Source organism: Procambarus clarkii, chromosome 17, assembly GCF_040958095.1.
Source record: "Procambarus clarkii isolate CNS0578487 chromosome 17, FALCON_Pclarkii_2.0, whole genome shotgun sequence".
Taxonomy (NCBI): domain Eukaryota; kingdom Metazoa; phylum Arthropoda; class Malacostraca; order Decapoda; family Cambaridae; genus Procambarus; species Procambarus clarkii.
This window is the reverse complement of record NC_091166.1, coordinates 35,226,277-35,251,145: the sequence shown is the minus strand read 5'-3', so window position 1 is coordinate 35,251,145 and position 24,869 is coordinate 35,226,277. Positions and strand designations below refer to the sequence as shown.

The following is a 24,869-nucleotide window of genomic DNA, read 5'->3' as shown; positions in this document are numbered from 1 at the left end:
GGTGGGGCGGGGCGGGGCGGGGCGGGGCGGAGCGAGGCAGGGTGGAGCGAGGCGGGGCGAGGCAGGGCGAGGCTGGTCCCCATGGTCGCACTAATCTACCAAGTTTTACCATCAACCTGAGAGGATGGTTATCCCCCCCAGATGATCACACACCCCAACTTTACCTTCCGTTCATTAATTTTTGTTGGAAGCGGAGGAGGAGGAGGCTGGGTGATAGCGGCCGACCCGGGTGTTGCACGATAGCCATTGCAACCCTATTGCTGGAGTTGCAAAGACGTGGGGGGGGGGGGGTGAGGTAAGTAGGCATGGAATGAGAAATGAAGACACAAACGGGAATAAAGAAAAGAGAGGAAGAGAGAGAGAGAGAGAGAGAGAGAGAGAGAGAGAGAGAGAGAGAGAGAGAGAGAGAGAGAGAGAGAGAGAGAGAGAGAGAGAGAGAGAGAGAGAGAGAGGAACAAAAGAAATTAAATTTTCTCCTTGTCATCCTTGACTGCCCTCAGCTCCTCAAGGCATAACTGTGACGTGCTTATCTCTGTAGCTAGGTAAAGATATAATGAAATAATCAATGATGGAGTCAGAGTTAGTCGCCTGTGGATTCCTTCCCATATTGGTCTCCGAAGGCATGATAGAACTAATGAGTTGGCCAAAACTTTTGCTCGTAAAGAGGGAATTGATTACCATCTTGGACTGCCTTTGAGCAGCCTGAGGGCAGTAATATTCCGGGAACATCAACAAAATCTCGTAGACTTGAGGCAAAAATGAAATTCACACCAGTTGCTCCATCTATCATCTTTTCTATTATGCAGGAAGTACCGCACGTCTATGGGTCATCCAATAAGGTTAGCAGACTTAGATAGGATAGGAGCTGCAGACTTAGATAGGATAGGATAGGAGCTGTTAGATAGGAGCTGCCTCGTATGGGCCAATAGGCCTTCTGCAGTTACCTTTGTTCTTGTGTTCTTGTGACTTCTAGATGTCACCACTGCTAGGCTTAGGCTCGGCTACAAGTACCTCTGGGAGTGTGTAACATCTGCTGATGTAGAGTTGACTAAATGTAAACTCTGTCAGCAGAACTATTCTACATATAGGAACAGTGGTCAAAGGCGTATAATTACTGATTATACAAGTTATCAACCGTAGGAGTAAACATTTAAATGTGTATAAGCAGGACATACAAGATTATAGAAGCTGGGACGAGCTGCTTATACACGAGTATAAGCAGGTTATACATGCGTATAGAATCAGGGTATACATGTGTATATAAGCAGGATATACATATGGATACAAGCATGGTATAAGCCATTGTGTAGGATCATGAAGTATACCTATGTATGACGTGTGTGTGTGTGTTCATGTCTTCTTTTGTATCGTATAGCGATATTTGTAAATCTTTCCGGGCCGTTCAAAATTTGGGTGGATATAAATAGGAGCTGTTTGGCATGGACCAATAGGAGCTGCTTGACATGGACCAATAGGAGCTGTTTGGCATGGACCAATAGGAGCTGCTTGGCATGGACCAATAGGAGCTGCTTGACATGGACCAATAGGAGCTGCTTGACATGGACCAATAGGAGCTGTTTGGCATGGACCAATAGGAGCTGCTTGGCATGGACCAATAGGAGCTGCTTGACATGGACCAATAGGAGCTGCTTGACATGGACCAATAGGAGCTGTTTGGCATGGACCAATAGGAGCTGCTTGGCATGGACCAATAGGAGCTGCTTGGCATGGACCAATTGGAGCTGCTTGACATGGACCAATAGGAGCTGCTTAGCATGGACCAATAGGAGCTGCTTGGCATGGACCAATAGGAGCTGCTTGGCATGGACCAATAGGAGCTGCTTGGCATGGACCAATTGGAGCTGCTAGGCATGGACCAATAGGAGCTGCTTGACATGGACCAATAGGAGCTGTTTGGCATGGACCAATAGGAGCTGCTTGGCATGGACCAATAGGAGCTGCTTGGCATGGACCAATAGGAGCTGCTTGGCATGGACCAATAGGAGCTGCTTGGCATGGACCAATAGGAGCTGCTTGGCATGGACCAATAGGAGCTGTTTGGCATGGACCAATAGGAGCTGTTTGGCATGGACCAATAGGAGCTGTTTGGCATGGACCAATAGCAGCTGCTTGGCATGGACCAATAGGAGGTCCATGCAAGGGAACCTCTTGCCACAGTTACCTGTGGTTATCTTGAGATGATGAGGTTATCTTGAGATGATTTCGGGGCTTTAGTGTCCCCGCGGCCCGGTTCTAACCCCCAGGAAGCAGCCCGTGACAGCTGACTAACACCCAGGTACCTATTTTACTGCTAGGTAACAGGGGCATAGGGTGAAAGAAACTCTGCTCATTGTTTCTCGCCGGCGCCCGGGATCGAACCCGGGACCACAGGATCACAAGTCCAGTGTGCTGTCCGCACGGCCGACCGGCTCCCTTGGCAGGTTGCTACCGTTACCTGTGACAGGTGGCTACCGTTACCTGTGACAGATAGCTACCGTTACCTGTGGCAGGTAGCTACCGTTACCTGTGGCAGATAGCTACCGTTACCTGTGGCAGGTGGCTACAGGTGACGGATCTCCCAATCCTGAGCACTCCAGTTGCAAACTCTGTGAGCAGGAACTGCGGCATGATCTCCCACACTACATCACCGAATGCCCAGATATCAGACCATTCAGACCCGCTGGCATGAGCTACCTGGAGCTTTGCAATTACTTTATTACCTCCCGTGTTCTTGATGATATCCTCATAATGATCCCATAAGTTTACCAGTGAAGGTAACTGTTTACATGTAGGTGAACAGGAGGGGAAGGAAGAAGGGAAGGTGGAGAGAGAGGGGGGTAAGGAGAACAGAAACAAGCGATTTGAACTACCCAATTAACATCACCAAACCCTAAAACTGCCCTAAGTGCCAACTAGTGCGGGCCTCATGGCACACCTGTGAGGGCCAATTACCCTCCCCCACGGGTGCCATACCCACACTCCAGCTGGACTCGTGGCACTCCCTGGCACCCCCCCCCCAATCAACTTTACCAACTTGGTTCAAACTTGTCCACTTCCTGAACGTCTCTTGTGCCAAATTTCACCCCCAGGTTAATCCATGTCTCAGGGACTAATTACCGTCTCACGAACACACTCCCATGCTCCGCCCCCCCTGGGAGTAATGTGGGAGTATAATGATAGATATAATGTAAAAGAGTAAGGTGAGTTCTTATGAAGACTTGACAGGTGTGGAGGACGACTCAGCGAGACTATAGACAGGTGTGGAGGAGGACTCAGCGAGACTATAGACAGGTATGGAGGAGGACTCAGCAAGACTATAGACAGGTGTGGAGGAGGACTCAGTGAGACTATAGACAGGTGTGGAGGACGACTCAGGGAGACTATAGACAGGTGTGGAGGAGGACTCAGGGAGACTATAGACAGGTGTGGAGGAGGACTCAGCGAGACTATAGACAGGTATGGAGGAGGGCTCAGCAAGACTATAGACAGGTGTGTGGAGGAGGACTCAGCAAGACTATAGACAGGTGTGGAGGAGGACTCAGCAAGACTATAGACAGGTGTGGAGGAGGACTCAGCAAGACTATAGACAGGTGTGGAGGAGGACTCAACAAGCCTATAGACAGGTGTGGACATCAGAGTAGCCCTGAGTTTAGAGTCCAATATAAATTTCTGGCCAACAGACAGGCGTGAAATAAAAAATAAATTGCTAAGAGTATGCAGAACTCGAACCCAGGTCATGAAAACACGCGTCCAACACGCTACCACAGTGACATGAAAGCTCGTCATTTGGACCACTACGTCATATAGGAAGAATCATATATGACAATGTTCACAGTTGATTATTTCTCAAACCGGAGGGGACTACACTGTTTTACACATTGGACCCAAAACGGACTAGGAGTCTGACTGGACGACGGGTTGTCTGACACACACACAACAAACACTGGATCCAACACACTATTACTGCTCGAAACTGCCTTAGTACAGACCTGGTCGATATCGAGGACGTCGCAGTAACAGTAGATGACTTCAGGGGTCTGGATGTCACACATGTTGAAGTCAGCGTCGAGGAGCGGCGCCGTCTCAGGTTCCTCGGCGTTCTTGCGGTTTTTCTTCTTTTTCTTACCCTCCGTGGCGACCACCACCATGCAGAAGAGGACCTTCACGTGGAACAGCAGCTTCTCCGGCAGCATCTTGGCGCTCAACCTGGTCACCAGAGTAAGAAATATATATGTTAGAAATGGGAATGTCTTCTCGCAGACACAATAACATGGGGTATAAACTCACACGTGTATATGTGGATTTTTTTGTAAGGAATTTACATCAAGTCTTTCGTATTCTCCTGAGTGTTTAGTCTAGGTGTTAGTGTAAGGTTTGGATGAGATTTACATTTCAACGTCTAATCCGATTAGACGTTGAAGTGCAAGTCTCATCCTAATCACACATTCAGACCTCGATAAAGCACTCAGGAGAGTGCGAAAGACTTGGTGTAAATTCCTTACATAAATTTCACATATACACATTTGTGGATTTTTTATCCTAAAATATATATATGTACTCTTTGTATAGTTGGGTTAAATATAACAAAACTTGGTATAAATTGTTTTAATTCAATTTGTTTATTAATAAACTCATTCGCTAGGTAAGTTAGCAGATTACTCAAGATCACATTAATGAGTTCTGGATCTGGACCCCTAGTGATAATTAAACTGAGTAATATACATTTGTGCTGAGTTTGCTGATTGTACCTGAGTTACTTTCTACCTGGGTCTATAAGGTACACACACACACACACACACACACACACACACACACACACACACACACACACACACACACACACACACACACACACAGCAACCAATACTGGCACCACAAGCTTGCGATGAACAATGCGCAAACTCCCTCCAACATGGTTCTAACCCCCCCCCCCCCTTCACACTAGTTGAAGAGTTTACTGCTTCAGAAGTAAACTCGACTTTGCAGCGGATCAGACTATACTAATTACATGGGATATGTCGATTCAACGCTTCCACTTGTAGTGGACTGGCATTCCTTGGGTTAATTAAACTGTTGGTGAGAGCAGGTGATATATCTCGTCGAATTGGGTCGTTACAACAATGTTGGTGACACCAATAGCATGGTTGTCACTCTACGCTAGCATGATTTAACACAGGAAGCCATTCTAGCATGATCTAACACGGGAAGCTTGACTAACAGGATCTAACTACAGGAAGTTTTACTTGATAATCTAACTAGAGAAAGACTTATTGGTATAGTGTAAACACATGATGCCTCACTAGCATAGACTAGCCACGGGACAGCTTACTAGTATAGACTAGCCACCCACGAGACAGCTTACTAGTATAGACTAGCCACAAGACAGCTTACTAGCATAGGCTAGCCACGAGATAGCTTAATAGCATAGGCTAGCCACAAGACAGCTTACTAGCATAGGCTAGCCACGAGACAGCTTACTAGCATAGGCTAGCCACGAGATAGCTTAATAGCATAGGCTAGCCACAAGACAGCTTACTAGCATAGGCTAGCCACGAGACAGCTTACTAGCATAGGCTAGCCACGAGACAGCTTACTAGCATAGGCTAGCCACGAGATAGCTTAATAGCATAGGCTAGCCACAAGACAGCTTACTAGCATAGGCTAGCCACGAGACAGCTTACTAGCATAGGCTAGCCACGAGACAGCTTACTAACATAGGCTAGCCACGAGACAGCTTACTAACATAGGCTAGCCACGAGACAGCTTACTAGCATAGGCTAGCCACGAGACAGCTTACTAACAGAATTTAGCCCCAGAAAGCTTTCTATCGTGGTAAACTAAGCTAACAGAGGCAACTAAGAGAAATTACAAGCTAAATAACGCTAAGCTTGTGATGGAACAAGCTTAGGGAGCGTATCAGGTATCCAAAGGATACCTGATCAACCAGGCTGTGACTCATACGTCAGGCTGCGAACAGCCGCGTCCAACAGCCTGGTTGACCAGTCCAGTAACCAGGAGCGTAGATAGGTAGCCAGCAGGGACCTCTACTTCAGACCCATTAGCATCGAGGCAACCGCAGAAGGCCTATACATAGGCCTATACGAGGCAGAATCTATTTACATCCACCCAAACTCATTTGTATACATGTCTAGCCTACGCTTGAAACAATCCAACGAGCATATAATAACGAGTTCGAATCTGCATTTTTTTTTTTGCTAAAGATCCTAATAAGTGTTTCTTAGCTTTATTGGTTTATTATGCACCCCATACCCATCAAATGGACGGTGGTGGGACGGGTTAGAGAGGACCAACATGTCCTTCTAATAGCAAGTCCAATTTTGGACTTATAGTTTACCTTAAGGTCAAAAAAACTGTCGTGCTAGAAAATGGAAGCGGCTCGCGGAATTGACTTACTCTCCCGTTTTCAGTTTTGGGTCCTCTGGCAGGTTAGGATAAGGGCACGTTAGTACGTCAGTTTCTTGACGATGGGGACGCTGGCGAGGACGGGGTATCGAGAGAAGGGAACTATCAGGGAGAAGTGCCAAGCCATTACGACTATATAGCACTGGGAAGGGGTCACGATAAGGATTTGGGATGGGACGGGGGGAAAGGAATGGTGGCCCAACCACTTAAGACGCTCGGGGATTGAACGCCGACCTGCATGATCAAACACCGTAATCAGCTGTTTGCCGGGGCCTCCAACAAGCACGATATAACAATCTCACACGATGCTATCATTCATCTCTCCGACATGACCCCCCCTCTCCGGGTCCAGGTTCGAGTCCCATAAACCTCGCTACTGTAATTGTTATCCTGCAATCACGACACGATAGGCTATGGTATAATTGTCTGACTCTTCTCTCTGAGCCCTATCCCAATCACTAGGGGCTTCACCCCCCTAGCCTCGAGCCCCTCATAAATCCCCCCCCCCCACCTAGCCCTTAGCCCCCCCCTAACCATCACCCCCTCCCAGAAGAGCGCTCTCAACCGGTTTCAAGCCCTGAAAACGAAAGAACGATTGGGCACTAACTATAGCTCCTCACCCTTCTGTTCACCCTAGCGGGTAGTGATGTGGTTGTAAATCGATGATTCGATTGTGTTCTCTGGGGGGAATCTATTAGGGTAGTTCTTCAAGATGACCTGTAGGGAGGATAGCTCTTGAGCCAGGCAATACTACTAGGTGAATAGAGGCATCAGGTGAAAGAAAATGTTGCGCAAACGATTCTCTCTATGAGTAAAGAAAGCGGGAGAGGTGCAGGTGAATGAGACAACTGCAGAAATGTAGACCATACGAGTCGTGAAAGCTGTCTTTGCTTGCTTCCTGTTGGGGGAATTGAACCCCGGACCATTGGGTTGGGACCCTACGGCGCAGACCACTAGGCTACAGGACCCCTAAATATATTAATCATCACACTGGAGCTGGATAAGTCCTCCTGGCTGGATAATTGATAATTACTTACAATTATAATGACGTAGTTAATGTTGTAACAACAACACATTACAGAACAATTAAGGTTGTGGTTGGGTTGTTAGCTGGGCATATGTGGGGGGGGGGGAGGGCAGTGCCAACAGTGACCCCTGTGTGGGGGGTCAGTGCCAACAGTGACCCCTGTGTGGGGGTCAGTGCCAACTGTGACCCCTGTGTGGGTGTCAGTGCCAACAGTGACCCCTGTGTGGGTGTCAGTGCCAACAGTGACCCCTGTGTGGGAGGGCAGTGCCAACAGTGACCCCTGTGTGAGGGCAGTGCCAACAGTGACCCCTGTGTGGGAGGGCAGTGCCAACAGTGACCCCTGTGTGAGGGCAGTGCCAACAGTGACCCCTGTGTGGGGGTCAGTGCCAACAGTGACCCCTGTGTGGGAGGTCAGTGCCAACAGTGACCCCTGTGTGAGGGGTCAGTGCCAACAGTGACCCCTGTGTGGGAGGTCAGTGCCAACTGTGACCCCTGTGTAGGGGTCAGTGCCAACAGTGACCCCTGTGTGGGAGGTCAGTGCCAACAGTGACCCCTGTGTGAGGGCAGTGCCAACTGTGACCCCTGTGTGGGGGTCAGTGCCAACAGTGACCCCTGTGTGAGGGCAGTGCCAACAGTGACCCCTGTGTGGGTGTCAGTGCCAACAGTGACCCCTGTGTGAGGGCAGTGCCAACAGTGACCCCTGTGTGAGGTCAGTGCCAACTGTTACCCCTGTGTGGGGGTCAGTGCCAACAGTGACCCCTGTGTGGGAGGACAGTGCCAACAGTGACCCCTGTGTGGGAGGGCAGTGCCAACAGTGACCCCTGTGTGAGGGCAGTGCCAACAGTGACCCCTGTGTGGGAGGTCAGTGCCAACAGTGACCCCTGTATGAGGGCAGTGCCAACTGTGACCCCTGTGTGGGGGTCAGTGCCAACAGTGACCCCTGTGTGAGGGCAGTGCCAACAGTGACCCCTGTGTGGGTGTCAGTGCCAACAGTGACCCCTGTGTGAGGGCAGTGCCAACAGTGACCCCTGTGAGAGGTCAGTGCCAACAGTGACCCCTGTGTGGGAGTTCAGTGCCAACAGTGACCCCTGTGTGAGGGGTCAGTGCCAACAGTGACCCCTGTGTGGGAGGTCAGTGCCAACAGTGACCCCTGTGTGGGCGTCAGTGCCAACAGTGACCCCTGTGTGGGAGGTCAGTGCCAACAGTGACCCTGTGGGAGGTCAGTGCCAACAGTGACATCACAATATCAACAGGAAAACCTGATAGAAAAAAGAGTTAGTTTCCACTTCGTCTCTCTTTCACTTACGGTAATATCTCCATATTCTCTGTCTGTCTGTCTGTCTGTCTGTCTGTCTGTCTGTCTGTCTGTCTGTCTCTCTCTCTCTCTCTCTCTCTCTCTCTCTCTCTCTCTCTCTCTCTCTGTCTCTCTCTCTCTCTCTCTCTCTCTCTCTCTCTCTCTCTCTCTCTCTCTCTCTCTCTCTCTCTCCCTCCCCTCTCCCCTTCATCTTTCTCCCTCTCTCTCCTACCTCCCCCTCCTTCAGTAATTACATCAGAGGCAGCTCCAACAGGCAGCTAACATGCACTTGATTTATTGCTTGTGGTCAATTTTCCTGTTGATGCATCAACGTGGATAATGGCTGGCAAATTACGCAGGATAAAGCCTGCAGATCCAACATCCACCCAGCTGGATCACGTGGCGTGCTGGATAAGCTGAGTTTAACCCCGTTGAACGAGTGTGTTGATTTAGTGTCTTTGTACCACTGTGGATAAGGATTGGCTTTATCCATCATGGATAATGGCTGTTCTTTCATTGTTGAACGGTTGTATTACATTCTTTGGATACTGTTCTTGATATAACCTGGTGTGCACTGTATCCCTGTGAATGAGCATTGTATCACTGTGAATAAGCACTGTATCCCTGTGAATGGGCACTGTATCACTGTGAATGAGTACTGTATCACTGTGAATGGTCACTGTATCACTGTGAATGTGCACTGTATCACTGTGAAGGAGTACTGAACAACTGTGAATGAGCACTGTATCACTGTGAATGAGTACTGTATCACTGTGAATGGTCACTGTATCACTGTGAATGGTCACTGTATCACTGTGAATGGTCACTGTATCACTGTGAAGGAGCACTGAACAACTGTGAATAATATCTATCACTGCATATCGACAACGCTGATATACTTTCTATAATTACTGTACTTTTTATGTATAATTACTGTATCCTCATATATAATTACTGTATCCTCATACATAATTACTGTATCCTCATATATAATTTCTGTATCCTCATATATAATTACTGTATCCTCATACATAATTACTGTATCCTCATGTATAATTATTGCAATTATGTCTATAATCCCTACAACACAATATATATACACAATCCTCCTGTGACTTCAGATAATCACACAAGATAATTTTTCACTGCTGACCAAATTTACAAATAAACATATGTCTAATAAGAATAAGTTAGCATAAGCAAATCCTGTCAACTCCCATTATCCAGAGTTGGATTAAAACAGGATCAAAACCCCTTTTGAAACACTATTCACTTCACTACACTGTTCGCTTTCATCAGATCTCTGTATCGCTCAATGACTAGTTACAGCTCTCTGTAATTCCATAAAAATAGACGCTGGCAGATAAGGTTAATTGACATTCTTTTAATCGTCCCTTATAAACTGGCAATAATCATTTTACCTGATATAAAGCTGTGGATTTCCAGGATAGGAGGGATAGTTGTGATAAAGGTGGAGTGGATAGGGATAGTTCAGGCAAAGGCGCAGTGGACCTGGGATTAGCGAACTGTGATGAGAGGCTGAGTGCATCACGTTTAACCATTCAACTGGGAATTGTCGTTTCAAATGAGGACTTGAACATCACACCAGGAGGAGTCGTTTACGTTAGTCATTTACGAAACCTGTTCATCTTTTCTTAACCATCGTGGCTTTGATTACATTGTAAACAAAGCGAGGAATACTACACAACATAAGGTTATTATTATCATTAACAATCTCTGACGTTTTCTAAGCATTGTACTTGATAGGTTAGGTGGGTTGTTTGGGGTTGTGCGTGGCTGGTTAGGCTAGGAGATTGGTTAGGCTCTCTGGAGATTGGATTTTTTAAAGAGTAGCAAATCGAGAGAACGAACTTCAGATCAGTTTGGCGCACTCATTCGCGCATTCACAAAGCACTTACGTGAGCACTTAAGTGTCCACAGGCTAAGAGGTCGTCCATAAGTATGATAATCTTGTGGACATCTCGTGGCGCCTCGGAGCTCGTTCAGACATTTTAGTAAATAAAGACTAAACCACTATGAACGATGGAAGTGGTACAAATATCGTAAGTGGGCACGTAAGCAAGCTCGTAAATGCTTTGCGAATCGTAAAGTATAAAGTACTAAGTATTTTATATGTCTCTATCATGTCTTCCCTATTTCCTTTTTTTTTTAGCGTCGTCAGGTTTTGTTCCTTCAGTCTCTCTTCTTTATATCCTATTCACCTCTATTCTGGGACGAACTTTGTTGCAAATTTATGAAGTTTTTCAAGTTTCCTTACGTGTTTCTTTAGGTGGGGGCTCCACGATGAGGCTGCATACTTTCAAACTGGTCTCGCGTAGGTCCTGTACAGTGATCTGCCTGAAGGATGCTCTGACATTTGCTAGTGTAGAGTACTGGGTGGATATCAATAGGAGCTGCCTCGTATGGGCCAATAGGCCTTCTGCAGTTACAGGTCATTTACAGACATGAGAAACAGTATGGACACACAAAAATCACAATTGCGTGATGCATCAAATGAACAAATCCACAAGGGCCGTGACGAGGATTCGAACCTGCGTCTGGGATGCTCTCGGACGCAGGTTCGAATCCTCCTCACGGCCCTTGTGAATTTGTTCATTTAAACAGTATGGATCTCAGCAGCGATCCCTGAGGTACTCTGCTGGGTACCCTACGCTGTTACTGTCTGATTTCTGTCTGTTAGGTATTTCCTTACTTCCTCTTGCCTGCCTCTCAAGTTTTGTGTAGTAATACCTCTTGTGAGGTACTGTGTCAAAGGCTTTTTGGCAGTCCAGAAATATACAATCTGCCCAACCTTCTCCTGTTTTGTTTTCGTTATTTGATCATTAAACTCCAGTAGGTTTGTTAGGCGTGATGTCCCTTCCCTAAATATATGTTAATGTTTGTTTACATACTTAATTAGCTCCAAGGGCAAAGTCTTATCCTAATAGGCACACACACACACACACACACACACACACACACACACACACACACACACACACACACACACACACATATATATAGGGGCCTGGTAGCCTGGTGGATAGCACGCAGGACTCGTAATTCTGTGACGCGGGTTCGATTCCCGCACCAGGCAAAAAACAAATGGGCAAAGTTTCTTTCACCCTGAATGCCCCTGTTACCTAGCAGTAAATAGGTACCTGGGAGTTAGTCAGCTGTCACGGGCTGCTTCCTGGGGTGTGTGTGTGTGGTGTGGAAAAAAAGTAGTTAGTAAACAGTTGATTGACAGTTGAGAGGCGGGCCGAAAGAGCAAAGCTCAACCCCCGCAAACACAACTAGGTGAATACAACTAGGTGAATACAACTAGGTGAATACACACATACACGCAAACGCACACACACACACACATTCCCAAAATCCAGCCCGCAGCAGCTGTCTAACTCCCAGGTACCTATTTTACTGCTAGGTGAACAGAGGCATCAGATGAAAGAAACTTTGCTCATTTTCTATTCCACGATATTCCACGGTACCAGAGGAATATTGACGGGTGACAGTACCAGAGGAATATTGACGGAATATTCCACGGTACCAGAGGAATATTGACGGGTGACAGTACCAGAGGAATATTGACGGGTGACAGTACCAGAGGAATATTGACGGGTGACAGTACCAGAGGAATATTGACGGGTGACAGTACCAGAGGAATATTGACGGGTGACAGTACCAGAGGAATATTGACGGGTGACAGTACCAGAGGAATATTGACGGGTGACAGTACCAGAGGAATATTGACGGGTGACGGTACCAGAGGAATATTGACGGGTGACAGTACCAGAGGAATATTGACGGGTGACAGTACCAGAGGAATATTGACGGGTGACAGTACCAGAGGAATATTGACGGGTGACAGTACCAGAGGAATATTGACGGGTGACAGTACCAGAGGAATATTGACGGGTGACAGTACCAGAGGAATATTGACGGGTGACAGTACCAGAGGAATATTGACGGGTGACAGTACCAGAGGAATATTGACGGGTGACAGTACCAGAGGAATATTGACGGATGACGGTACCAGAGAAAACTCATGATTTAAGGCGCCAAATTACCACCCGTCACCACTAACAGGATTCGAACGTGAGTAGCGGGAATGAACGATGGCGACGATTTCTCCAACCCAGCGAGAGGGAGGAGAGGGAGGGAAGAGAATAGAAGAGAGGGGGAAAAGAGAGGGGAAGAGAGAGGGGGAAAGCAGAGGGGGGAACGATTAAACGGGGGGGGGGGAGGGGAAGGTCTCGTTGACGTGAAGAGTAAAGAACGACGCGGTAAACACTAGGAAGTCGTTCTCAAGACCTACTTAATGTAGTATTAAGTCCACTACGGGTTCGCCATAGACCGTGCTACTTGGAACTGTTTGTTCCGCGCAGCTGAATACAACAACAACAACATGTTGTATTAAGTCACCCCAGGTCCAGGGAGCCGGTCGGCCGAGCGGACAGCACACTGGACTTGTGATCCTGTGGTCCTAGGTTCGATCCCAGGCGCCGGCGAGAAACAATGGGCAGAGTTTCTTTCATCCTATGCCCCTGTTACCTAGCAGTAAAATAGGTACCTGGGTGTTAGTCAGCTGTCACGGGCTGCTTCCTGGGGGTGGAGGCCTGGTCGAGGACCGGGCCGCGGGGACACTAAAGCCCCTAAATCATCTCAAGATAACCTCTCAAGATAGGTCCACCACAACTAGTGGACCAATAAACCAACCACTCAGGTCCACGACAAGACCCGAACCCCCCCCCCCTCCCCAGGACCTGGACTTGCAATCAAAATTCGCACAAGGGGAACCAGGGTAAAATTTTCGCGAGAGCTTCCAATATTTAATCGATAAAAGCATAAGGTAAGAGGCTGAATATTTCTCGCCACTCCTCAAATGGAACTATTCCGCAGGTAGGTGGGTGGCGCCTGCAAGCAGGGTGGGGGGGAGGAACTCTGAGCAAGCAGCCTCTTGCCACACCCACGCTGCATATGTTGCACACACACACACACACACACACACACACACACACACACACACACACACACAAACACACACACACACACACACACACACACACACACACACACATACACTGGAGGGTACTGGAGGGACGCGAACAAGGGGACACAGGTGGAAGCTGAGTACCCAAATGAGCCACAGAGACATTAGAAAGAACTTTTTCAGTGTCAAAGTAGTTAATAAATGGAATGCATTAGGAAGTGATGTGGTGGAGGCTGACTCCATACACAGTTTCAAATGTAGATATGATAGAGCCCAGTAGGCTCAGGAATCTGTACACCAGTTGATTGACGGTTGAGAGACGGGACCAAAGAGCCAGAGCTCAACCCCCCCACAATTACAATTAGGTGAGCACACACACACACACTTACATGGGGGTTTTAGAAAAGGTATGATAATTATGGAATGCATTTGACGTTCATAGCATTTCAAATACTAAGCCACTATGACTGTGTATAACACATACTGGACAGGATATAAGAGGGTTGGGATAGGAGGATAGGATTGGAGCTGGGAGGGTTGGGGAGGAGGGGGGGGTAGGTAGGGAAGGATTGATTTTCCGGGATAGGGGGGAAGGATAAAGAAGATGGAGAGGCACATGTGAAGAGAAAGTTTAAAAATGGGAACAGTGTAACTTATGATAGCAAGTTATCCCCACCTGCTATAGTAGCTATACATACTATAGAAGCCGCTATAGGGAGCCCTGATCCGATGTGGAGATTCCACCCCGTCTTTCCTTCTTTCCCAACCCCCCATTCCTGCCCCCCCCCCTCCCCGTATCCCCATCACATGCGACCCATTAGTCGGTACTAATGGGTCCTAATGGTAGGTACACTACCAGAGGTTCGTTTGAGCCTTAGGAGCGCTGGGGGTATATTAGAACACCAGCGGCACTGTTCTTCCAAGTTACAACCCCGCTCCTGTGCCAGGTGAGTCCACCACGGGCTCACCATAGCCCGTGCTACTTGCCCCGCTCCTGTGCCAGGTAAGTTACGGGCTCACCATAGCCCGTGCTACTTGGAACTTTTGTTCTGAGTAGCTGAATCTATAACAACAGTGCTTTTCCAGGTCCCAGCGCCAACTGCCGTCCCTGCCTGATGGAATTTTTAATCCCCCATCTGACTCTTAACTGCCGAACTAGGCCAATTCGTTTATTTGAGCGCTGTTGTGAAACGTGACAAGGCCGGAGCTGGACGTGACGCCACGTCCGTTTCAGGCTTTTGTGGTATTAAGAGTTAGTCTTTATGAAACAGCTTCGGCTGAATCTGTTATAGTTTCGTTATGGGGAGAAAATGTTGATTGAGGTCATGGCATGGGATCGAACTCTCAGCCTTGTTACTCCCCTGCCATGTGCGGTGGTGAGCTCAATAACATAAGACGAATGTTATAAACAAATCTTGTTTGAGAAGCTGTTCACTTGAGACAGTTAAGCAAGTCCCAGCTGTGTCTGGGTACAAGAGACAGGGTACAGTCACAACTCACCCACTACAAGGATGATCATATAGTCCCAGGAGCCAAAAGAACGAAATTTCGTGTTGCTTATTTTTAAACGAAATGTTCCTTAGCGTTACCCCTTAACCCAGCACGAAGTTCGTAAGAAACAGAAGTTCCTTAGGTCAATATGGTGGTCAAGGTGAAGTCAAGAATGGTCAAGGGAGGTCACGAATGGTCAACAAAGGTCAATGGAGGTCAAGGGAATGAAACAAGCAAGAGGATCCCCCAGAGAACAGCCTTTCTTTACAAGAAAAAGTTCAATACTTTTTTTTCCCCCAAAAAATGTTTTAAATTTATGCTTTCCCTGATCACGGGAACCGCTCGACCTGGTAATACTTTACATCTTGGGTTAAATCCAGGTTACCAGTGGAGGCTCTGTATGGTGTGGGGGGGGGAGTATCTGGGATGCTCCTGGGCGCAGGTTCGAATCCTCGTCACGGCCCTTGTGGATTTGTTCAGTATCCTGTGTGGTGTGGATACCATCACCATCACCCTCACCATCACCATCACCATCACCCTCACCCTCACCATCATCATCTTCACCATCATCATTTTTCTCCCTGTAAAGTGCATCGACCCCTGACTTGATTGATTGGTTGATGAAGATTAAGCCACCTAAGAGGTGGCACGGGCATGAATAGCCCGTAAGGAGAAGACTTGTATATAACTGCCTGTAGTTATGCTTATAACTGTGTTATAGGTCCCTGCCTATAACATATCTTTTATTCTGACGATGGAGGAGGCTTCTACTGCCTCCGCTTCTTTATTCTATCCCTCGATCCTTCTTCCCTTACCTAGCTGAAGGAACTCATATACCCACGACTCATCTTTTACTCATGTCTTCTTCACTTCGTACTCATCATTACACACAGAAATCACAATAGCGTGTTGCATCAAATGAACGAATCCACAAGGGCCGTGATGAGGGTTCGAACCTACATCCAAGACTATCCCAGACGCTGCCTTTTACCATGTCGTAGCTCAGTCGATTAAGGCAGCGTCTGGGATCCTCTCGGAAAGTAAGTTCGAACCTTCGTCACGGCCCTTGTGGATTTGTTCATCTGTGTTATTCATGCTGCCAGTCGCCCTCAGTCTTATTTCGTTATGCACTATACATTTTCTCCATCTATCGCTCCGTAAAATATTCAACTGTTTTGTCAAGCCAGAAATGTAGGAATTCCATCCTGCCAGCCTGAGCTGTCAAGGCTGGGAGGGGCGGGTCAATACTACGGAATCGACTGTAGTATTGACCGTAGAGTATTAGTAAACATTTATACACCGAGATGTTGACGTTTTGTTATGATGCGGCCTTAATAGGTTAGGTGGGTTGCTTGGGTGCGTACGTATCAATGTCACTCAATTAGGACATTTATCACTTGGACAACATAACTATTTTTTTTTAAAAGACTGTCTACTCCTGCAGTTGATTGATTGATTGATGAAGATTACGCCACCCAAGAGGTGACACGGGCATGAATAACCCGTAATGCCTGTTTTTCGTTGTTGTTGTTATAGATTCAGCTACTGGGAACAAAAAGTTCCAAGTAGCACGGGCTATGGTGAGCCCGTAGTGGACTTAACCGGCACAGGAGCGGACGCCTGCTGGTCCTTCGCATCCTGTTACATACTTTCCCTTAGACCTAGCTCCTGACCCCCGCCTCCTGACCTCCCGTTTCCTGACGTCTTACCTTGACCGCTTAACCCCTTAGCCTTCTGACCACTAACCTCTTGACTTCGACCTCTAGCTGACTCCTAACTTTCTAACCGTTAGCCTTGACCTTCTAACCTCTTGACCAGCGCCTGGTAATGAACCCATCCCGCTCACCTTTCCATCTCCGACCCCCCCCCCCCCACCTTGTCTACCCTCCTCAAGACTATTCCTCCCCCCAACCCCCCAACCCCACAAACCCCCCAAACCTCTCCCCAATTAAATGTTCTGGTGCTATAATCTGGCATATAATTATAGACCGTCTATCGATATACCGCCGGCCTAAGATATCATTAGCGTTTATTGCGAGCGAGGAGATCCTTAATTGGTAGTTTTGCATCTTAAATCTCGGCTCCTGATTGGGTTGTGTGTCATAATTAAGTAATTATTATCTTCCTTTATTGTTATTACTGTTTTCCTTTACCTCAGCGTTCGTATATTTCTAAATATTTCAGCCTCGTCTCAGCCCTGAGGAAGACAGTCTCGTCTTATTTGTAATCTTCCAGGATTTAAGACGTCAAATAATCGCCGACATACGCATTTTTTTTAATAATTATTTGGTAGTAAGACAGTGCGGTATACTAGCGTATGTCAGTATATCTCTTCTATGTACTACTTGTTCTAGTTGTGCTTGCTGGGGTTGAGCTCTGGCTCTTTGGTCCCGCCTCTCAACTGTCAATCAACTGGTTGAATGTCTGTCACTTGCCAATATGTATCACCTGTCAATATGCTTAATGTGTCTGTAGATGTCACGTGTTAGTTTTATCACGAGTTGGTATATGTATACCGTGTTAGTGTGTAGCATGTGTTAGTATGTATACTCCAGTGTGTAGATGGTAAGGTTGTATGCCGCCCCATAGCCTGGTATACAGCCATACAAATTGTTGTTTTTCTTAGTCTACTTCTCAACTTTGAGTGTATTATGTATACAGTCATTATTATCTTAAGACGAACGAAGGTAGGGTTAGAATACATGCAACTCTGATGTTGCAGAAGGATTTTCCTTGGCATAGGAGTTTGTGCAGAGACCTAGAGGCTCAAGGAAGGTCTTTGGACATTTTAGAACCTTCATTGGACCTTTTAGAACCTTTTTATGGACCTTCTAGAACCTTCTTTCGACCTTTTAGAACCTTTTTTTGGACTTTATAGAACCTTCTTTGGACCTTCAAGAACCTTCTTTGCACCTTCTTTGGACTTTATAGAACCTTCTTTGAAAAATTAAGAGCCTTCTTTGGTCTCTCAAGAACCTTCTTTGGGCCTTTTAGAACCTTTTTATGGACCTTCTAGAACCTTCTTTCGACCTTTTAGAACCTTTTTTGGACTTTATAGAACCTTCTTTGCACGTTCGAAGGTTCTAAAAACACAGTATGGGATGTTGCCATGGCAACGGCGCAGGACGTTAGAATTGACTTTCGAAATTACAGTGCCAATCTGTCTCTCTTTATAGCACGTCGCATTTTGTCGTATACTTGACCTGAGGCTAAAAAAAAAAAAGATGAACATGACAACAGCAGCAATTGGCATAATTTGCGACCTGTTTTCTGTTGGTTGGTCCTCTGGTTGGTTAGGTTAGGGCACGTTAGTAAGATGGTTTCTTGACGTTGGGGACGCTCGAGAGAATAGGCAGAGTAGGCCTATACTTGACGTCACGCAAGAAGCTGAAATTGGCACAGGGGGGTCACTGGCACACCTGAAGCTGTCCACACCTGAAGCTGTCCACACCTAAATTAAACACACCCACAATTAAACCTCACTTCGCTGGAAGACAGAAGAGTTAGGGGGACATGATCATCACATTCAAGATTCTGAAGGGAATCGATAGGGTAGATAAAGACAGGCTATTTAACACAAGGGGCACACGCACTAGGGGACACAGGTGGAAACTGAGCGCCCAAATGAGCCACAGAGATATTAGAAAGAACTTTTTTAGTGTCAGAGTGGTTGACAAATGGAATGCATTAGGAAGTGATGTGGTGGAGGCTGACTCCATACACAGTTTCAAGTGTAGATATGATAGAGCCCAGTAGGCTTAGGAATCTGTACACCTGTTGATTGACGGTCGAGAGGCGGGACCAAAGAGCCAAAGCTCAACCCCCGCAAACACGACTAGGTGAGTACAACTAGGTGAGTACACCTGAAGCTGTCCACACCTGAGCTTAACAACTCTCTCTCTTAGGTGTTAAGTTAGATTTTAAATAAATTTTTAGGTTAGGTTTTAAATTAGGTTTTTCTCACATAATTGATGCTGATTCAGAATCTCTCAGTCATCTGAACCCCTAAAGTGGCTACCAATGGCTTGTGGTTACCTAGTTGTACTTACGGAGGTTGAACTTCGGCTCTTTGGTCCCGCCTCTCAACCATCAATCAACAGATCTACACGTTCCTGAGCCTACTGGGCTCTATCATATCTACACTTGAAACTGTGTATGGAGTCAGCCTCCACCACATCACCGCCTAATGCATTCCATTTATTAACTACTCTGACACAAAACAAATCTAATGTCTTTTTGGCTCATGTAGTTGGTAACGAGCGGGTATATGGGCCCGTATAGCGGGTATATGACGGGTATGTGGGTATATGGGCCCGTCTCCGATACCCACACACCGCACTCCATACACACTTCCTGACACGCGTCAAGAATCAGCCATACTTGTCAACACACAAAGCCTTTCATGTCTTACGGGCTATTCATGCCCGTGCCTACCTCTTGGGGTGGCTTAATCTTTATCAATCAATCTTTCATGCCACTTCCATCTATCATCACCCAACTCATCCACCCGGAACACATACCCACAAACTGCAGCTCGTGCCTCGCTGACCAGCGAACTTAACCTCCATTGGACAAAATCATGACCCATATCAATCTTGCACAACATTCCAAAGGAAAGTGTATCGAGCAATCAGTTGAATGCAAGAAGTCCTCTTCCCTCTCAAGAAAGCTGCATTCTGAAGCCAAGAGAAAGCTTTCAACCGTTGACGCCTTGTTCAGTGTGGATCACGCAATTCAGACCCCCAAGTACAGGGTCAACTTTTAGGTATCCAGCAGTGAAATATTCATTCGTGAAACGCTTTAAACCAAGCAAAAATCTATTGCAAACTTTTATGCACTGGACAACAATAGTGATTCTTACTCCAAGAACTGTGATAAGATCGGCACTCCCTTAGACTGGGGAGGGAGGGAGGGAGGGAGGGAGAGAGGGAGGGAGAGGGAGAGAGAGAGAGAGAGAGAGAGAGAGAGAGAGAGAGAGAGAGAGAGAGAGAGAGAGAGAGAGAGAGAGAGAGAGAGAGAGAGAGAGAGACAGACAGACAGACAGAGAGACAGAGAGACAGAGAGACAGACAGAGAGACAGACAGAGAGACAGACAGAGAGACAGACAGAGAGACAGAGAGACAGAGAGAGAGAGAGAGAGAGAGAGAGAGAGAGAGAGAGAGAGAGAGAGAGAGAGAGAGAGAGAGAGAGAGAGAGAGAGAGAGAGAGAGAGAGAGAGAGAGAGATGAGGTTATCTTGAGATAATTTCGGGACTTAGCGTCCCCGCGGCCCGGTCCTCGACCAGGCCTCCTTTTTGTTACACACCCCCAGGAAGCAGCCCGTAGCAGCTGTCTAACTCCCAGGTACCTATTTACTGCCAGATGATCAAACCCATCAGGGTGAAAGATACTACCCATTTGTTTCTGCCTCCACCGGAAATTGAACCCGGAACCTAACGACTACGAATCCCGAGTGCTGCCCACTCAGCCGCCAGGCCCCCCATAACCATCATAGAATTCCATTACCCTCAATAACTATATGAATAAAGCATGCCAAACGCTCCAATAAATTACATTTACAACAGCATAAGACAGCAAAGGCAGCATTAAACCTTCACAAATCTTTATTTCCAAACACTGAAGCAGCATAGTGACAGTAGAGCCCGTGATATAGAGCCCGTACCTCCACCCGTGGCATAGAGCCTGTAAGACTCTACCGTGACATAGAGCCTGTAAGACTCTACCCGTGGCATAGAGCCTGTAAGACTCTACCGTGACATAGAGCCTGTAAGACTCCACCCGTGGCATAGAGCCTGTAAGACTCCACCCGTGACAAAGAGCCTGTAAGACTCCACCCGTGACATAGAGCCGGTAAGACTCCACCCGTGACATAGAGCCTGTAAGACTCCACCCGTGACAAAGAGCCTGTAAGACTCCACCCGTGACATAGAGCCGGTAAGACTCCACCCGTGGCATAGAGCCTGTAAGACTCCACCCGTGACATAGAGCCGGTAAGACTCCACCCGTGGCATAGAGCCTGTAAGACTCCACCCGTGACAAAGAGCCTCCATTATTTGAACAAAAGTCATGAAACATTCACTTGGACTCTGAATTCATCGACGCAGTCTTGGCCTCGTGGTGTGACGCAAGCTGGTTATACCTCGTTGCGTCACTGCTGCTTCATTTGACTCACTAACACTGACGCAAACTTCGAACAGTGCTTCACTGACGACGTCTGTTCAACTCGCAACTCTGTCAATCATCCATGAGCTCTGAATACAAATAATCGTCAACAGAACCTAAATACCTAACTTAGCCAACGCTAAACTATAAATGGAAATTCAATGTATAATTTTTTTTATTTACATGAGGACAAACTAGTTTGTAATGCACAGTGAGTTCAAACGGATGGGTGTGCGTCTTTAGGGGGGGATGGCGGCTGCTTTAACGAGCCTGGCCTGAGGACACTCTGACCTTGATCTGTCCAAAAGGATCGAAAGAAATTGGTTTGATAATGGCATTTCGCCTCTGTGAGCACAATCGGTTTGTGCGTCCACTCAGAGGCTGTTTAGTTAGTTCCCTTCTTCCTTCTGCCTGTCCTCTAAGGTTTCAAAACGTCATGCAAACGGCCTATTTAAAGTGTCCTCTCCTAACCTAACAGACTAAGCCAGAGGACCCAAAACAGAAAACGGGATAGAACGTCACTTTTTGCGAGCCGCTTCCGTTTTCTAGGATGACGATTTTTAGCGTTATGTAACGCATACGAGCGAAAAGTTCTTTGTAGGAGGCCAGGATGCTTCCTCACCTACACCTCTTCTACACAGTTTTCTTTTTCCTACACCTACACCTCCTCCCCCAGCAAGCAGCCACCTACACCTCCTCCCCCAGCAAGCAGCCACCTACACCTCCTCCCCCAGCATGCAGCCACCTACACCTCCTCCCCCAGCAAGCAGCCACAAGGACCTGCAGTGTACACGGGAGAGAGGCTTGGCGGGTCAGCGTATTATGAAAATAAACACAAATGAAGTGTCCTCCCAGCGAGTATAAGAAATATTGCCGGGACAACCGTTTTCAAGAGAAAACTAAATCATTTTCTCCAAGGATCTGATTGATTATTGCCACCGGAGGCGGCAAGTTTGTTGTGCACCCCATACTCATCCTGTGAGCGGTAGCGCAAAAATTATTAGAGAGGGCACAAAAGGTCTTTATCAGACCTCAACTGAGATTATTACATAAACAATTTAATCTATCCTTCACTTCTTATAATTACAATGTCAGCTAGTTACAGAGAAAGTGCTATTTCAAGAGCTATATATTTACAGTAAGTCATCATACATTAATGGTAGGTATTATCGCTAATACATAATTGTTTCACCAATGGGGATATTACACAGTCATAGGGGAGCTTCTGATTATTATTAGTCTTCACAATACTGAGTTTCTCAATCTCATATGTCGTTTATCTACTGGAAGCGAAATATGGATACAGTGCAAGGATTTCAGGTATTTTATCCTTAGTGATAAAATAGGCTGTCATATACAACGTTTAGATTTAGATTTAGCTTAGATTTAGCTCTAAATGGGTCAATTTTACTACAATCCAAGATACAGTGTTCGAGTGTGTGTATCCTTTGGATAAGCACCTCCAAAGGATACCTGATCAACCAGGCTGTGACTCATACGTCAGGCTGCGAGCAGCCGCGTCTAACAGCCTGGTTGATCAGTCCAGCAACCAGGAGGCCTGGTCGACGACCGGGCCGCGGGGACACTAAGCCCCGGAAGCACCTCAAGGTAGCCTGTCTTTGTCCACACACTTTACACTTTACTTCATCTAGATCCCTATACAAGCCGAACTGCCAGAGATACTTGTAGCCAAGTCTTATACGAGCTGTGACAACATCTGTTAGTCTACTGACTTTGTTACTTGCCCCATACACATGTTTTACTTCACACATTTCATTGTGATAAACAATGGACCTGCTAGTTCCAGTTTCCACTGTTCTACTTTCTTCAAATCCATCCAAGAGTTCTCGTCTAATGACACTTTTAAGGGACCTATTTGATAACTCAAGATTCCGTTCAATACTGTCTGTATTTACTGCAGCCTTAGCAAGGGCGTCAACTTTGTCATGTTCCAGCAGACCAATGTGAGAAGGAATCCACAACTAAGGAGTACCAGACCAACCGGGCTGTGGTGGATATGTGGGCCTGCGGGCCGCTCCAAGCAACAGCCTGGTGGACCAAACTCTCACAAGTCAAGCCTGGCCTCGGGCCGGGCTTGGGGAGTAGAAGAACTCCCAGAACCCCATCAAGCAGGTAACTAACATGAAAGTACTCACAGTAAGGGTGTGGTCGACTAATAAGTCGTAATGTACCACTAGAAAGTTGAATTTTTTGTAGTACTGAATCTGGACAAACTCGAATTGTTTCATATTTATGTTGATAATAAAAACTTGGCCTAACCTAGCCAGTCTAGGCCAAATACACGCCATCTGAGGCCTAATATGGTACACATGTGATAGGCCTAGGAATATTTCAGTTTGGTTTTTAACTTTATTTTTTCCCGGACTCTATGAGAAAATAGTATACAAAAAGTAGCTTACTTGGCCTCCTATATATTGGTACTTTCCACCACATAGTTACAAAATAGAAAGCAACCACACCATCCACTGAGATTACACACAAAGATATCATATTATCCTGAGATATCAACGAACTTATGTGGTGGCACAGTTGACTAGAGCGCGTCTGGGAACACCCTGCATACAGGATCGAACCCTCATCAGGTCGAACGAATCCTGTGGATTTGTTCACTGAGATTATCTCCGGCAGATAAAAACTAAAGCTGCCTTTCCATGATGACTCTTCAGCTCTAATTGAAGACTTAATTCTTCACATAAATATATCAAATGAGAAAGCAAAATACAAAAATAAACAGGAAATGAATGGATAAATGAGAGCAAATTATGAATGGATAAATTAAATGAATTGTTGTTATGAAGGTGAGGAAGAGAGCCGACGCCCACGCTCTCAGTCACTGACCCCAAACAACTCTTATTTTTTCTGGTTTAGGAGATGGGATGCAAAAAGCTGTAAGGCCAGAGTAGCGACGGCTCCTTAGTTGTCCACGAGTACATCTTGGTGGTCATTCTCTCTCTCTCTCTCTCTCTCTCTCTCTCTCTCTCTCTCTCTCTCTCTCTCTCTCTCTCTCCCTCTCCCTCTCTCCCTCTCTCTCTCCCTCTCTCTCTCTCTCTCTCTGTATCTATAACATATTTTACAAAATAGATTATTTAACTCTAATGATCAGTGTTAGGCTGTTATAATATCCTTTCTTTCGTGAATGCACAAAAGAAAGGATATTATAATGCAAGTGTAATTTCAAATGAACTTGAAATTAAAAAAATAAAGGCCAATTATCAATGTACAAATATTAAAATATTTTATTTATGTACAAATATCGAGTTTTTTTTAAGCATGGACTCTAACATTATGAAGGGAGGAATGATGAATTAATTATCCCCCCAATTAGTGTTGTTTGAGTGTCAGGAAGATTGATGGTAATAAATTAGTCATGATGGGATCATGGGCTGCCTTGATTGTTTCAAGCGTGGGTTGGACATGTATATGAGTGGGACTGGGTAGTTATATATAGGGACTACCTGG

The 24,869-nt window shown here is 46.4% G+C and overlaps 1 protein-coding gene across 3 annotated transcripts in view; it reads right to left on the bottom strand.

Moving 5' to 3' along the window:
* LOC123772369 (connectin) overlaps nucleotides 1–24,869 on the bottom strand; it is an 806,097-nt gene that overhangs the window by 228,566 nt on the left and 552,662 nt on the right. For all 3 annotated transcript variants that reach the window (XM_045765447.2, XM_045765448.2, XM_069325825.1), the window contains one exon: nucleotides 3,990–4,206. In XM_045765447.2, coding sequence (XP_045621403.2) covers nucleotides 3,990–4,193 — 204 coding nt within the window. In that variant the 5' untranslated portion in view covers nucleotides 4,194–4,206. The remainder of the gene's footprint in view (nucleotides 1–3,989; nucleotides 4,207–24,869) is intronic.